The sequence below is a fragment of the Equus caballus genome, chromosome 24, assembly GCF_041296265.1.
Source record: "Equus caballus isolate H_3958 breed thoroughbred chromosome 24, TB-T2T, whole genome shotgun sequence".
NCBI classification, from domain to species: domain Eukaryota; kingdom Metazoa; phylum Chordata; class Mammalia; order Perissodactyla; family Equidae; genus Equus; species Equus caballus.
In genome coordinates this window covers 34,144,244-34,160,748 of record NC_091707.1, presented here as the reverse complement: position 1 = coordinate 34,160,748, position 16,505 = coordinate 34,144,244, and the positions used below count along the sequence as shown (strand labels likewise).

The following is a 16,505-nucleotide window of genomic DNA, read 5'->3' as shown; positions in this document are numbered from 1 at the left end:
AAGGATGGCCATAACCACAGTCCTGTTGAGTGGACAACCAACCACATGATTCTTAACTATCCCCAACCCCAGCTCCAGCTATCCGAACCAGGGAAAGATACTTAGACCCTGGGTAGCCATCCATGGACTGCCAACAAGCTAGGATATGCCTGGAAAAGAAAATAGGTAATGGCAGTCAGACACCTCTGCCAAGAATTCAGACTAAGTGAACTAAGAGACCAAGCTGGTTGGTGGTACCCAATGGAGCAAGGAAGTCTTAATATGTATGGAGCAGGGCAACTCCCAAGAGATAGAAAGAAGAGCCCCAGTATTTGTTGTTGATATTTGGATACCACAATAGTTCTGTATCGTAACATAAATCCTTGGTTTGACTTGAGTAAGCTGAGTGAGTTTACTTGAGATAAGCTGATCAACATATTCAATAACAAAATCACTCTAATAAATTAGGTTTTTTCTACCACAGAATTTTGAAACAGGATAGCCAGAGCTAATCACATATTTAGGTAAATGTTCCAAAATCTTTCTCAGGGGCTAGGTTCATACAAAAACTTAAGAAAGGCCATTTTACAGATCATCTTTCATAAGGACAGATTAATTCTCTTATCATCTGCACCAGCAGTGGTAAAACTGTCACATATTTGTTTGCTTATGTTTGAAATGAGTCTGGATATGATCAAACGTCATGTTTCCTTGAGGTCTTCCTACTGCCTCTCTGGGCAGTAGTTATTCTTGATAGGTATAGATCTTCTTATGTAAAGGCAGTCTCCAGAATTTCCAAGGACCCATCTGTACAAATAGGTGCAGCCAGTACATGCTGTTAGGGCTTCTCCATTACCGCCAGGGGAAAATTTCCATCTGAACGCCAGTCTAGGCCCTGACCTCCCTAGGTTAACACACTTTTCCCTACCCCAACCTCATTACAAAAACTCCTCAGCCTCCCTTTCCCAACACTGCTATAGGAGCTTCTCAGAGCATCCATCAACTTTTTTCCTGTATGTACTCACCCAACTTCATCCACTAGATGATAAAAGTTATGAAGTCGAGGACTATGACAGTCTTGGTCATTGTATACCTAGCAACTATCACAGTGTCTGACACATAATAGGTGCTCAGTAAAAATGTGTAGCAGGAATGAATGAACAGATGAATAAACTAGCTTCAGAACTCAGACAACCTAGGAAAGCTCAGAGGGCTGGACTCAGAAGGACTTCTAATAATACAATAATTCAATTATACAGTGAGCTAAATAGGCTTTTGTGGACTAGCCTCTGAATCTAAACAGGTTTTAAAACATTAACACTGTTTCTTCGGGAAAACTCACTCTACATTTTAAATGATCAATTATGCTGGCTATTTCCACAATGGACTGTGGTAAGCTTAAGAGCAGGGAACATGTCTCCATCTTTGAATCTAGTGCTTAGCACACGAACAAAATGAGTTTATTGATTACCTGTCTTACACTTCCATGTAGATTTTAAATGAATCTTACATTTAAAGCACAAAACTTTGTTTATAAGAGAGTATCACAGCAATTTTTTGATCACACGACATGAGCTGGTTTGGTCCACACCAACTCAAAAATGCCCCAGTCCTGGAGTTCCCCAGCCGTAAGAACTTTAGAAGTGCATGGGGACACTGGATTATCACACTGTCTGAAGTAAGCTAACAGCATTTAGGGCCTGGGACTAAGAATATTAGGCAACCCACCAGGTATAGAACAGTCCCACACAACAAAGAATTCTCCTACCCCGAATGCCAATGGTGGTGAGCTAGAGGAAGCAAAAATTTAATAAGTGAGAAATAATCATTAGGAGAGGCAGAAGGCCACAGATTAAGACCATAAGCTCTGAGTCAGGCCAACTAAGGTTCAAATTCCTGTGCCACCCCACGGTTAGTCAGTCTCTCTCAGCTTCTGTTTTCTCGTCTGTAAAGAAGTTTTATAATAGCACCTACTCCATATGGTTTTTGGAAGTAAAAAAATAATATCACAGCCAGCACATAGCAATGTAAGTGGCTTCCTAAATATTAGCTTATCATTAGCTTGTCTTGAAACACTCTCTGCTGTTAATTACCATGAAAAAAAATCAGACCACGTCCCTCTTCTGCTCTCAGGACAAAAATGTAATGCTTCCTCATCTCCCGCCTCTACATTGTACCATGTCACCACCTTGGAGTCTATTAGTGCTGAAGCAGAACATTATTGTTGGCTCTCCTTTACATATCTCATTATTTCACTTGTTCTTCTTAGTTTTCATTAATTAACCAACATACTTACCACCCTTTGCCCCGCTATCAGAATAGCTGTTGCTGTTTTTAGAACTTTTTGAGTGAGTCCCCAGGAAGACACTTGCAGACTTGTTTTTTTGGGTATAAAAAGTCAACACCTCCTCCAGTTCAGCCTCACTGAAATGAGGAGAGAAAGAATGATCAGAACAGAAGCCGTTCTGGAAAATCTTTCCACCAAATATTATTATGGAAGTAGAGTAAGCTGGAGAAGGGGAAAATGAAAAGCACAAGCTGAAAACCCCCTATTAAGAGACAGTTAAATAGGAATATAAATGAAGCAATCTAAAAAATTTACAGCATGCTAAAGCTTTATTCACTCCACAGTGAATTTTCTAGATCTACATTGTCCAATATGATAGCCACTAGACATATGTGACTATTTAAATTTAAATAAAATTAAATAAATGTAAACATTCTTTTCCTCAGTTATACTAGTCACATTTCAAGTACTCAGTGGCTACAACACAGAAAGCCCTATGGGACAGCCATGCTCTAGATAGATGTCAACAAACTGCAGACTGTGGGCCAGGCCTGACCAGCAGCCTGTGTTCGTCTGACTCCCAGCTAAGAAGGATTTTTATATTTTAATGAAGAGTTTTCTATAAACACCACATGTAGCCCGCAAAGTCTAAAATATTTATTATCTGGCCCTTCACAGTTTGCCCACTCCACTTCTAGATAATTAAAGTGTATTCACTTGTCATTTTAATTACCAGTGTCAGAAATAGAGAGACCCACCAATGTTAACCAGGGAAGAATTCCCTAACCAACTACACAATGAAAGAGAGTGAACTAGATGGTCTCTAAGGTCACTTCAATTATTGAAATGATCTACTCTTTACGAACATCTACAAAATGGAAAGTACAAGGAAATAGATGAAGACCTAGAGGATTCATCCAGTAAACATGCTATGCATGGAGTTTGTAACATTTGTAGCAGCTTCTCAATGGCCTTTTGCATTTTTTCCTGGAGCCTGGCTAGGTTCCAAATAAATGGCCTTCAAATAAGCAAAGCACTCCAGCCTTATTACAAAGAACCTATACCCAGTCTTCAGGATACACTGTAACGACAACCTAGGAAACTGCTTCTACGAGTCTCAGAATAAACCTCAAGGTCTCCAAAGCAGCAAAGTGCCACAAGAGAAGCACCTCAAGGAACTATCAAAGACCTAAGGCTGAGGTTGCAAATGGGTGACTGCCTCTGCCTGTCAGTGTGTTTTATTTGGCCCTGCGCAGAACCCTGAAAGGGAAAGGTTAAGGCTGGTCAAAATACAAGCTGCTTTAGAACTCCCATTTTATCCTCTGCCCACTTTATGAGTTATAATTCCCTGCCTGACTCCTGCACGTGTGTGAACTTACCAACCCTGATAAAGGTCTCTGTGTAGTACCCTAAATATAAGAAAATAACTCATGTGCAGTGACGTCAGCATCATGGCACAGTGAGTCATTCCCCTTGTCTCCACCCTCTAAGCTACAACCAGTCAGACATCAAGTGACCAACAAAGAACTCCCTGCACAGCACACAGAGCGCCTGAGTGATCCATGCATCTGGACACCTGAAGGTGGGTGGACTGGACCCCAAGGAGGCAGTGGAACTAGGGGAGTAGCCCCCTCCCTCTCCCTCAGTGGCAGTGATCCAAAACATGAATCCTCATGCCAGCAAGCATGCCAGTGAGCAAAGGCTGCAAGGGCAAACAAGGCACCTGGGGCTTGGCCCCTGCCCACCATGCCAGCAGTGGTGGGTGGTGCAAATGTCCTGAGGCTTTAGGACACACAGGACAGCCGGCAACCTAAGGCTTTAGGACACAAAGCAGAGCTGGCAATCCAGTCCCCTTCCCATCCCCCAGTAGTGATGCCAGTCCTTCCAGCACTGGGGACTATATTTAATGCATGAATTTCCCCAGCAGGGGTGGGAATCCCGATCCAAGGTTTCAGAGCAGAGCATCAGCATGTGCGTGCCAGCTCTGGCAACCAGAGCTGTGGCCCTTGCCCCTCCCAGCAGTGGCAGGTGGCACACGTCTTGAGGATTTAGGACACAGAATAGAGACCTGGCCCCTTTCCCTCCCCCAGCAGTGGCGCCAGTCATTCCAGCAGTGGGGACTACATCCAATGCATAAATTTCCTCTGCAGGGGCAGGATATCCTGATCTGAGGTTTTAGAGCAGGCTACCAGCACACATGCTAGTGCCAACAACCAAAGGCTGTGGCCCCTGCCCTCCCCCAGTGGTGGTGGGTGGCACACACACCCTGAGGCTTCAAGACACAAAGCAGTACCAGTGACCCAGCCCCCTTCCTCCTCCCCTGGCAGTGGCACTAGTATCTTCAGCAGTGGGGACAGGAACCAAAATGTGGATTTCACCGCAGGAGCAGGGTGCCCTGACCTGAGGTCTCCAAAAGTACACAGGTGGGCGCCAGCAACCAGAGACTGCAGGACTGCGTGAAAACTTGTGGCTTACCCTCTATTCCTCCCCCAGCAGTGGCAGGTAGCACCTGCAACCTGAGGCTTCAGGAACCACAGAAAAACCAGTGACCCAGTCCCCAGTGGCGGCACCCCAAACACCAGCTCTACCAGCAGCAGGGCTGCATACAAGAATCTGGGCCAGCAATAGCGACACCTGTGGACCCAGAGCCCCCGGCAGCAGAGGTTGCCAGCACCCCCAGATAACCCAAGAGCAGCAAAACAGGTGGAGCACAGGGCAGCAGCACCCAAGCCCATGGAAAGCCCAAGAACAAGTGGGGGAACATGAGACCCAGGTGACCTGGAAGCAGCAGAATTGCTCAGAGCCTAGTGACCCTGGTGGCAATACCTGAGACTGCAGTGACATCAAAAGTAGTAAGGCACCAGCAACCTCAGAGGCAAAAGCAGCACAAGCACTGCTGATGCCTCTAGCAGAGGCAATGGAGGCTGGAAAGTGCAGGCTCTCAAATAGAACCAGAAGCAGCTCAGAACCAAAGTAAGCAAAACTGTACCCAAAAAAGAAAGGTGATTACTACCACAAATGCATAGGCAGAGGATCAATTCATCAAATACCATGAAGAACTACAGTAACACGACAGAACAGAAGGAGAATGACAGCTCTCCTGAAAGCAAACTTGAAGTTACAGAAGATTACAATCTGATTGACAAAGAATTTAAAGTAGCTGTCATAAAGAAACTCAACAAGTTACAAGAAAACTCAGAAAGACAGTTCAATGAACTCAGGAATAAAATTAATGAACAGAAGGCATACTTCACCAAAGAGACCGAAGCTCTAAAAAAAAAAAAAACCCAAACAGAAATTCTGGATATGAAGAACACAATTAATGAGATAAAAAACAATATAGAAAGCAGAAAAAATAGAGCAGAGCTTATAGAGGAGAGAATCAGTGAGCTTAAAGATAGAAACCTAAAAATGATCCAGGTGGAAGAGGAGAGAGAACTAAGATTTTTAAAAAATGAAGAAATTCTTTGAGAAATATCCAACTCAATTAGGAAAATAAACATAAGGATTATGTTCTCCCCCAAAGGGAGAACAGAGGGAGAAAGGAGCAGAGAGATTATTCAAAGAAATAATAGCTGAGAACTTCCCAAACCTGGAGAAGGAACTGGACATGCAAGTACACTAAGTCAATAGAACTCCTAATTACATCAATGCAAAAAGACCTTGTCCAAGGCACATAATAGTAAAACTGGCACAAGCCAATGACAAAGAAAAAATATTAAGGGCAGCAAGAGAGAAGAAAATAACCTACAGAGGAACCACCATTAGGCTTTCAGCAGATTTCTCAGCAGAAACCTTACAAGCTAGGAGAGAGCAGAATGACATATTCAAAGTACTAAAAGACAAAAACTATCACCTTGAATAGCCAAAACAATCCTGAGAAAAAAGAACAAAGTTGGAGGTATCACATTCTCTGAATTCAAATTATACTATAAAGCTATAGTAATCAAAACAGACACACAGATCAATGGAACAGAATAAAGAGTCCAGAAAGAATCTATGGACAGATAATCTTTGACAAAGGAGCCAAGAACACACAATGGAGAAAGGAAAGTCTCTTCAATAAATGGTGTTGGGAAAACTGGATGGCCACATGCAAAAGAATGAAAGTAGACCATTATCTTATACCATACACAAAAATTAACTCAAAATGCATTAAAAACTTAAGACCTGAAGTTATAAAACTCTTAGAAGAAAATATAGGCTGCACACTCTGACATCAGTCTCAGCAATATCTTTTCGAATAGTATGTCTACTCAGCAAAGGGAAACAAAAGGAAAAATAAACAAAGGAGACTACATCAGATTAAAAACCTTCTGCAAAGCAAAGGAAACGACCGACAAAATGAAAAGACAACCCACCAACTAGGAGAAAATATTTGCAAATCATATATCTGACAAGGGATTAATTTCCAAAATATATAAAGAACTCATACAAGTCAACAACAAAAAAATGAACAACCTGATGAAAAAATGGGCAGAGGATATGAACATTTTTCCAAAGAAGATATACAGATGGCCAACAGGCACATGAAAAGAGTTCAATATCACTAATTATTAGGGAAATGCAAATAAAAACTGCAATGAGATACCACCTTACACCTGTCAGAATGGCTATAATCACCAAGACAAGAAATAACAAGAGTTGGAGAGGATGTGGAGAAAAAGGAACCCCCATACACTGCTGGTGGGAACACAAACTGGTGCAACCACTATGGAAAACAGTATGGAGATTTCTCAAAAAACTAAAAATAGAAATACCATAGGATCCAGCTATCCCACTACTGGGTGTTTATCCAAAGAACATGAAATGAACAATACAAAAAGATGCATTATTCACAATAGCCAAGACATGGAAGCAACCCACGTGCCCATCAATGGACGAATGGATAAAGATGTGGTGTATATATATATATATATATATACACACACAATGGAATACTACTCAGCCATAAAAAAAGACAAAATTGTGCTATTCGTGACAACATGGATGGACCTTGACAGCATTATGCTAAGCAAAATAAGTCAGACAGAGAAAGACAAATACCGTATGATTTCACTCATATGTGGAAGACAAACACTTAGATAAGGAGAACAGATTAGTGGTTACTAGATGAAAAGGGGGTGGAGAGAGGGTGTCAGGGATAAAGGGGGACATGTGTGTGGTGACAAATTAAAAATAGACTATTGGTGGCGAACACCATGCAGTCTATACAGAAAGTGGAATATAATAATATACACCTGAAATTTACACAATGTTAAAAGCCAAGATGACCTCAATAAAAAAAAAAGACTGATGCTACCACATATTGCCAACAACCAACATTTAATCCACAATCAGTAGTAAATACGTTCCAATGTATTTTATCTCCAAATCTATATCATCAGTGAATAGTATATATTATTCATTTTTAGTACCCCATTAGGCCTGATAGGGGACTACACGTCACTTTTTTTTTCCATCTTTTTTTTTTGTTGGAGGAAGATTAGCCCCGAGCCAACATCTGCCGCCAATCCTCCTCTTTTTTGCTGAGGAAGACTGGCCCCGAGCTAACATCCATGCCCATCTTCCTCTCCTTTATATGTGGGACGCCTACCACAGCATGGCGTGCCAAGCGGTGCCATTTCTGCACCCGCGATCTGAACCGGCGAACCCCGGGCCGCCAAAGCAGAACATGTGAACTTAACTGCTGCGCCACTGGGCCGGCCCCTACACATCACTTTTAAAAGGTTTCTTTTTCTCTCTTTTTTCATATTTATACATTTATATATATCCCTAGGAAGATGTAGAAATTATTCTTTTAACTTTAAAAGTAGAGCCATTTTCTGAACATAATCTAGTTTTTTTCTTTTCCACGTTTATGATATTTATATAACTGTTTCTTCTTTTGTTTCTATACCTGCTTTATCAATCATGTCACTCAAGACCCAAGAATGTCAACAAAATCACGTTACACAATTATGAACTCCTGCAAAGCGATGTGTTTGTCTGCTGTGAGTTTAAGCACATGATACTGAGGCTACAGTTAGTCTGGAGGTATTAAACACAGATCGTACTATGCTGGTGATTGATAAACCACCATCTGACTTAACTCTACTGATTTTCAACGCCTGATTTTCTACTGCGACTTAGATAGGGGAAGCCTAATTAATAGTGTTATATCGATGTTTATCCTTTATTTTAGTGGTTTTGTACAACTCTCTAATTTAGAATAAGGCCTTCCAGTGTGAGTCTTACAAAATTTAAAATTAAATGTCTTTGTTACCTCTTCCTTTGGAAACACACTGTAAATGGACAAAATGGCCTGCCTGATTTGTATCAAGATAGAGAGCCAAATGTTGAGATTTTCAATCCCTAGAGACCAGCCCTAAGCATGAAGGACTTGCTCTATTTTATATAAATTAGGCGTAACCCTCAGAGTGCTGAGAAATTGCCAATTCCTCAACCCACTCAGTGTAGGCAAAATTTGGTCATCCCCACTGCATCAGTAGGTCAGGGATAAATTCATATCCAGTAAACACTAGAAGCCTCTAACTTCAACTTTCCAAAGGGCTCGCTCAGCACTTCAAGTGGTGTGTATTTTGAAGCCTGGCTAGAAATATAGCCCAGATACCCAGCAGCAGTGTTTTGATAACTGAAACCATGACAACAGCAACGTAATTGGCTGAGATATGGAGAAGCCAAGCCTAGGAAACTCTTTTCTCCTTCTGAGAGTGATTTTACCCACATCCACATGTTAGAAACAAGGGGAATACTGGGAATTCAATGAAGCAGTATGGAAGATGGAAGACGACAGTTTTTATTAACCAAGAATGTCTTCTACCTTGCTTGTTTGATGAACTCTTGAAAGTTTTCCGTATTCACCCCATCTTCCTCTTCTTCCTCAAGTTTTTTCTTCGATTTCTTTTCAGCCATTTGTTCTGTTTCCTACCCAGTCCCCAACACCCATAGAAAAACAAGATAAAAATGACTCCTGATAAATGCACACTTCATCATCTTGTTTTATGACCCCTGGGTTAACTTGTCTTTATAGCAAAGACATTTAATTCCTCCATGCACTTTCGCCATCTATAAATTTGATATACTACTTTCTTCCCTTATTTCATGAAACACTTTGGAATTCCCAAGTAAAAGCTGCAGAATAAATGTAAGTTTTTATCATGTTTTTACTTTCTACTCACCTAGTCCATTGAGAAAAGAGCTTTTCATAGTAGCTTAGTAATGTCTACAGTCACACTTGTAGCTTTAAGAGTATGACAACAGAGACACTGTATTCTGTTACAACTAGGGAGAGGAAAGATAGCTCTTGGAAGATACTCCTATACAAGCATCCAAACTGAATAAATTATTCACTTATATAAGACATAAAATTCTCAATAGATCTGGAGTAAACTGCGGCTATGGATTTGGTGTGTTGATATTCTACTAGCCATTCGACACATCTTTACAAAAGCCATTTAAATTTCCAGGCCTCAGCTTTCCTTTCCGCAAAATGACGATACTACTTTTTCCCCCAAAAATGATATTTCTAAAAGCATTCTGAAACCCCTGGCTATAAGATGCTTTGCAAAATATTCTAACTAAATAGTATATTTCCTGGGCTTGGTTGTAAAGTGATGTCACTGTATAAAACGTTCTAGAGAAAAAAGTATAACTCTCTCGGGAAAGAAGATTATGTCATTATATTAAATCCACAGTTCAAATTTGCTCCCAAATAGTCAGTTCACCACTGTCTACAGGCACAACAATGACAATGCAATCACATAGCCCAGGATTCATCTCAGGTGTAACAGTGCTCAAAAGGAGTATGTCTTTCGATAAGCATTAACTATGGCCACTGGACCTCCAGAAGTAACAGTAGCTTTTCAGCCCAGCTGGGTTAAGGAGTGAGGTTCTGCTCCCCATAACAGTCACACATGGGGGATGATGATGCTAGAAAAGAGAAGAAGGACCTCTCTGTTCAGCTGGACAGAGGCTTCTAGCCTGTTTAGTGTGTGGCAAACTAAAGCACAGGACTAACAAATAAACCACCTACCTTGTTGTACACAATGATAAAGTCACCCAGTTGGTGGGCCAGGATTCTTCTGCGTTCTAGAAGTGCCAATCGTCGACTGGGTAATACCATCCTCAGTGAGTGCTGGAGGTTACTTGATGCTCGCTTGAGGAAACGAACCACCAGCTCCTACAAATTACAAGTCATTGGCGGGAAAAAAGCAGGGATGGTGCTAAGCAACAGAAGACAAGCTATAAAGGGATTACACAACAGAGATGTGAGAGGAGTATGTATACTATACATGTCAACAGATAAGACCCAGAGCAAACATGTTAGGTATAAGAAGGATACAGAAAAGCAAAGCAAAACAAAGCAAAAGAAACGTTCTCTTCCCTCAACAAACTGGCAATCAGAAAATCAAAATCAACTATGTATGCAAATAACTATGTAATAAAGTAGTGGCTGTAAAAGAACCATAATTCATATACAAATAGTACTATAATAATTAAGAGTGCAGATATTGTTTGCATAGGGTAATCAAACAAAGCTATTTAGGGAAAGTAGCATTCAAGGATAGGTAGTAGAAACTAAAACCATGGGAGCAGATAAGTCACCAAAATGAGAAGGCAGAGAAAGAATACAGAAACATTCATACTTAGAGATAGGAAAGAGGAGGAAGAATCAGAAAAAAAATAAATAAATAAACGAAAAAAACCCCAAGGTAGAAACACCAGAAATGCAGAAAGGAAAGCCAGGAGAAACTAGTGTCACGCAAAACAAGGGAGGAAAGGGTCCCATGTCAAAAGCCTCCAAGAGGCTGGAGTTGCAAAGGACCACGACCAAGACAAGGCCCTGGATCTGGTCACTGTGAGATAATTTCAAGAGAACACTTTCAGTAGAGTACAAGGAATAGAAGGAAGGGGTTAAGAAACGCATGGGTAATGAAGAATATCGGTGAAGAGTAGAAACTACTGATTTAAAAAGTTTAGTGATAAAGGGAAAGAAAGAACTACTATAATGCTTGAAAGGTGATAGTGTTTTTTTTTCCTTCCCCAAGTATAACGGAGCTTTTAGAGCTGGGATTGGTGAGGAGGACACAGTGGAAGGTCATTCAGGGGAAGAAGGGATGCAGCTCACCCAAGATGGGGTAAAGGATTTTGAAATCTGAACACATACCAATCAGTTCATTTATAACATCACAAACGCTTCAAAGAGAGATTTTGCAAAGACAAGGGCCTTAAAGATGATTGTTCCCTCCTTCCCACTCCAAACACAATAAAATCCCCTTAAGATGGTAGATTTTGGGACCTTCTATTGACGTGCCTTCTGTGAGCTATGTGAGAAAGAATTTCTAATCTTAACCAGGACCAGAGAAGGCAATTTTACACCTACCTTCCTCATAAACAAGGCCACAATCATCAGGTAATGGGATTAGGCTTTGCTCTCTAGATATACTTTCAAAAAGGAATGCACAGAACTAGGATTAAGTTTTGCAGTGATGATCCTAAATGTTCTTATAAAAAGCCCCATGGAAATCCTCTGTGAATCCCAAGCCAGCAGTTGCAGTGGTTATTCTCCTCTGAGCTATTTTTTTCTTCTTGAATTTGATTTGGGTTCATTGTCTTTTGGTGCCAATTTACTCCAGCATAAAGAAGGAGCCTCACAACCAGAGGGTTGGGTTTCATGGTTCTACTCTGCCGTCTTTACTATAGAGTGGTTAAAGCTACTAAATTAAAACATTATTTTTTCATAGTGGAGCAGACAAACTGACTCTCAATAAAGGCAGTTTCAATTTTCCACTTGGAAAGAGCAGAACTAACATTTTCCACTGATGGTTGAAGGATTATTCACAACACACAAGGTTATATCTCCGGGTTGTATTGGCTACTTTAAATTCACAAGTTGTTTTCTGGGATATCCATCATGTTTTTATAATAAGCCTGGCACCCTGTATGCCTCCTGTATATGGAGAACTGAAGATTATGGTAGGGTCACCACTGAGTTGGATAAACGATGCAGCTTTCTCATACTTAAACATCCTTCTCTTTTCAGAACAGATCTCTGTGGTTATAAAGGCTATGGAAGGACTGTGCCTTCTTCTATAATCATTGACCTTACCAAAGAGCTTGAAGCTCCCTGTCATTCTGACCCAAAAAGAAAAACCTTGCTAGAATATTAAATTCTAGGCATGTTCAAATGACTGATATGCAGTAAAAATTACTACAAAGTTTGTTTCCAGTAATCTAAGAACTTTATAAAGTAACAACTAGTAAAGAAAAAATGTTAAAATGGAGGATGGTACATTTTTAGAGGGCCTATGATAAAGTGCGGACTTTCCAAGAGCTAATTTGATCCCTCAGGACAGAAAATAAATGCCTTATGATGCAGGGAAACAATGGAAGAGTAAATAATGTACAATTACAATATCTGGGTTCAAGTTCCAGTTTCGCATATAAGCTGTGGGACAACAGGCAAGTTACTTCCATTCTCTGGGTCTTTGTTTCCTCATTTGTGAAATGAGGACGATAGTGCTTCCCTCAAAGTGTTAATAAAACATGAAGTTGCTTGAGAAAGACCTCTATAAATTGTTATTCTTCTCGAGGGCTTTGCACAGGGCCTGACATCTAATGAGCAATCAATTCCTATTTTCAGAACGAAATAAACTGACGTGCTCAACACATAGTGTGATGTACATGGCTCCAGATCCAAGATGTACTTCACATTAAAGTAAGAGAAATCTATAACCTATACTATGGAATAATTCTTTTATCAGAAAAACATATTGCTCTTTACCTTAATAGAAAAAAAAAAGAAAAGAAAAGAAAAAGGGAAAGTAAAAAGGTTCCAACAAGAAGAGCCTCACCATCTGTTCATCCTCTTTGGCAGCCCAACTGGCACTGAACGTCTGACCTCCACTGTCTTTCATCAGGCGAATTTGAACATGCTGGAGATAGGCAGAGAATGCTATTCGGGCCTGTACTTTGCTATAGAAATCCAAAACAACACACCATTATGAGACAGCAAGGTAAGCCTAGCAAATATGTACTTCCCTCTCTCGAAGTGGCCTTTGAGGATCCTTCTATTGGGATGGCCAAGAAAAACGAAGCCCCTCACACAGTCACTGAATAAAGATTCCTTCTCAATAGTACACGAGACTTTTTTTTCTATTACAAGAATCAGGGAGGGAGAATCCTATTTATTTTCTCATTATTACCATGGGGGGAAAAAATCAAACAAGAATAGAAAAATCAGGTTTCCCTCTATTATAACTTATTTCTGAACTTTTTAACAACTTTCTTGGGGGAATGGACAGAAAAAGTACTGAATCTTCAGAAGAACTTTTGTATTAATGTGGAAGGATTTTTCTGCCTTGGAGGCCCTTAAGAACATACTTATCAGTTAGTGCAAAAGTATGGCTTTGCTATGGCAACTAATATTTCTGGTGTGCAAAAGCCTCCAAAGCAGGAAATAGATAAATCCTACAAAGGAACTTTGGAGACCAAATTTTAAGGCCATGCTTTTCTTAACTACAAGACGGGAGTGGCTGGAGCCCAGAACAAATGAGTGAGGTCCAACAGGGTTTGGCGTAGAACTGACGGGCTAGGACGAGCCCAGATGTTCAGTGGGAAAAAGAAATCCTTACATATAGTAAAAAGCACCTCAGTGACATCACTGAAGAACCCAGCTGATTTCTGCCTGGTGGTCCAGGTTAGAAACAGGGAAATCTGAGAAGCTATAGTGGGGAAGACAGAAGTATGAGAGAGACACTGATGATTTTCACTTCAGCTGCTAACTGTAGCAGATCTGTTTTCCTTCAAGAGAGATTATGGTTATTACTTCAGCTGATCGGCCTTCTGACACTCCAGCCAAAATTACATCAGCGAAGATTAGGGCCCAACACAAACTTTGTTTACAGTCCTCGCACATGCAATCACTGAATGCTTTCTCCTCACTGTTCCTCCAAGGCTAGGATGAAGGACTCGTCCAGAGTAAACTGGAAATCCTCAGCGGGTCTAGGTCTAGCTTCTACGTGTGTGCTGAAGGGACTGGAGGGAGGGCAATCAGGTTGGGAAGTAGATTTGCTTTGGAGAGTTTAAAACAGAAGATCTTTAGAGCATGAAATGTAAGTAAGGCTACATCTCTGTTACTAACAGAGGTAGTTTATGGGAGCACAATATGATTTTGAAGAAATAAATGTATATTTTCAAATGTTTCTCAGCAAGGACAACGATTATATTCTTGTTTACCCAAGACGATATACCCCTTTCCCCTCAACCATTCCCATAAGTTTTACCTCCACAACAAATTATTTTCAAGTCAAAATAATTGAAAAAGATTCTCAATTTTGGTCAACAAATTCACTTGTAATATACTGAGCTAGAAATGGCATGCGTCAGCCACCTCCAAATGTAACAGAATATCTAATTTTATTGAATAGCTCTCTAATACTAAAACAAGAAGGATTTTTAGATGAGGGAATTATTGCTTGGAAGTTGAGATTTCAATCATCATTTGGTTGCAGGTCAAATGAGCAAGGATTGAGTTTTCCATTTCTATAAACCTTATTAAAGAGTACTGCGGAAGGTTCATCCTAAAGTTGTCTCTCAGTTAGTGGACACATTGGTCAGCTAGTCATTTGTAACAAACAAACCAAAAAAAGATGAAAGAATGCAAACTAGAATGATCTATACTGAAGTAATCTATTTTTAAACAATAAAAGCCTACGTGGATCCTTGGTATACAAAATATACAACTATGGGACTGGGGCCTGGAGCCTCAAATCCTTGCCATGGACCTCCCCCAGACCTCTCAGTAACACTGAGATGTCCCAGAGAATGACAGACGGCTCCAGGAAACCCAGTCTGAAAACCACTGACTTACATTAACACACCCTGCAATTACAACAGTTTACTCACTGAAAGTGAGATCCATAACATTTATGAAGAAATAATTTATTTCTATAACAGCTAAGCAGAATGTTGTTGCTGGAAAGGACCTTAGAATACAGTCCAGTGGTTTTCAAATGCTCTATTCCAATTCAGTGGAATCTTTCTTCCCCTCCAGAAAGCACACAAAGACAAGTGTTTGAAAGACACTTGTCTAACCCCATACTTTCGCTTAACAGAAAAGGAAACTGAGGCATAGAGAAGCTCTCTGACTTGCCCATGATCACACAGCCAGTTGGTAAGTACTAAGAAGCCAGAGCCTAGGTCTCCTGACACAGTTCAATGTGCTATTCTCTTTCTCCACGACACTGTTCCAAAGCTTAACTCTCTTCCTCCAACCCCCTAGACCCCATGATCGCCCTCCACCCTTGCAGCATAAGAACTGACCTTTAACTTAGGAAACAAAGGCATCACGCACAAATACCTAAATTTCCCTCCCCTTTAACTTCTAACTACTGCATTCATCCTCCAGTGCTTTCTTTCTGACTTACAGGAAGAGATACCCCTCCACTGGCCTCTTTCCACCTCCCTTTAGGACCCTTCTTTTTCAATATATCCATGTCTGCATCTCTAATCCTCTTGCCATCAAATCCTTCCCCTAGTCTATAAACAAGCTCCAGAATCCCTGCCTTAAAAAATCTTTTCTCTCTTAGCTTCCTCTCTCTCATGCATTCTCACCTTCCTTTCATCGACAACCCCTCTGAAAAAGCTGACACTTGCTTTCTTATTTCTTCAACTTGGAATTTCTCTTCCACCCACTAAAGTCCATCCCAGGTCCCAAAGGCAGGAGTCTCTTTTCATTCCCCATCCTAACTCTGGGATGTCTGAAGCACTCTACAGCTTGAAACTCTCATCTTGTAGCTTTTACCATAGTACTCCCTCCCAGTTTTATGTCTACCCCTCTAACTGCTATTTCTTGGTCTCTTTACTATTAAACACTGGTTTTTCCCAGGGCTCAATTCTCTTCCTTTTCTCCTTGTCTAAGCTTGCTGAACTAAACTGAATTGGACAAGCTTATCCACTCTGAAGTTTGTAACTACCAACTGTATAATACTGTTCAACTCTGCCTTCAAAGCTGTATTTTCACCTATCTACTGGACGTCTTCATCCCAAAGCACTTCCACCTCACGGTGTCCCAATGAAAAGCATATAATGAAATCAACTCCTCTGCTCCTCATACTGACTGATGGCATCACCAAGTTGCCAAATTTGGAAAATTCAGTCTCTTGGAGTTTTTACATCTACAGAGACCAAGCCCTGTCAATTTAACTTGCAAATTTCATTAAGTCCATCCCATTCT

General features: G+C 40.7%; 1 protein-coding gene across 50 annotated transcripts in view; it reads right to left on the bottom strand.

Annotated features, from left to right (window-relative positions):
- The window catches only part of TTLL5 (tubulin tyrosine ligase like 5), a 280,680-nt gene that overhangs the window by 161,754 nt on the left and 102,421 nt on the right, over positions 1 to 16,505 (bottom strand). For all 50 annotated transcript variants that reach the window (XR_011432241.1, XR_011432240.1, XM_070250190.1 and 47 more), the window contains 4 exons: positions 13,123 to 13,243; positions 10,302 to 10,448; positions 9,090 to 9,193; positions 2,276 to 2,403 (listed from right to left, as the gene is read on the bottom strand). Coding sequence is in view for 48 of the 50 variants with exons in the window: in XM_070250190.1 (XP_070106291.1) it covers positions 2,276 to 2,403; positions 9,090 to 9,193; positions 10,302 to 10,448; positions 13,123 to 13,243 (500 nt within the window). In the remaining 2 variants the exon portion in view is untranslated. The remainder of the gene's footprint in view (positions 1 to 2,275; positions 2,404 to 9,089; positions 9,194 to 10,301; positions 10,449 to 13,122; positions 13,244 to 16,505) is intronic.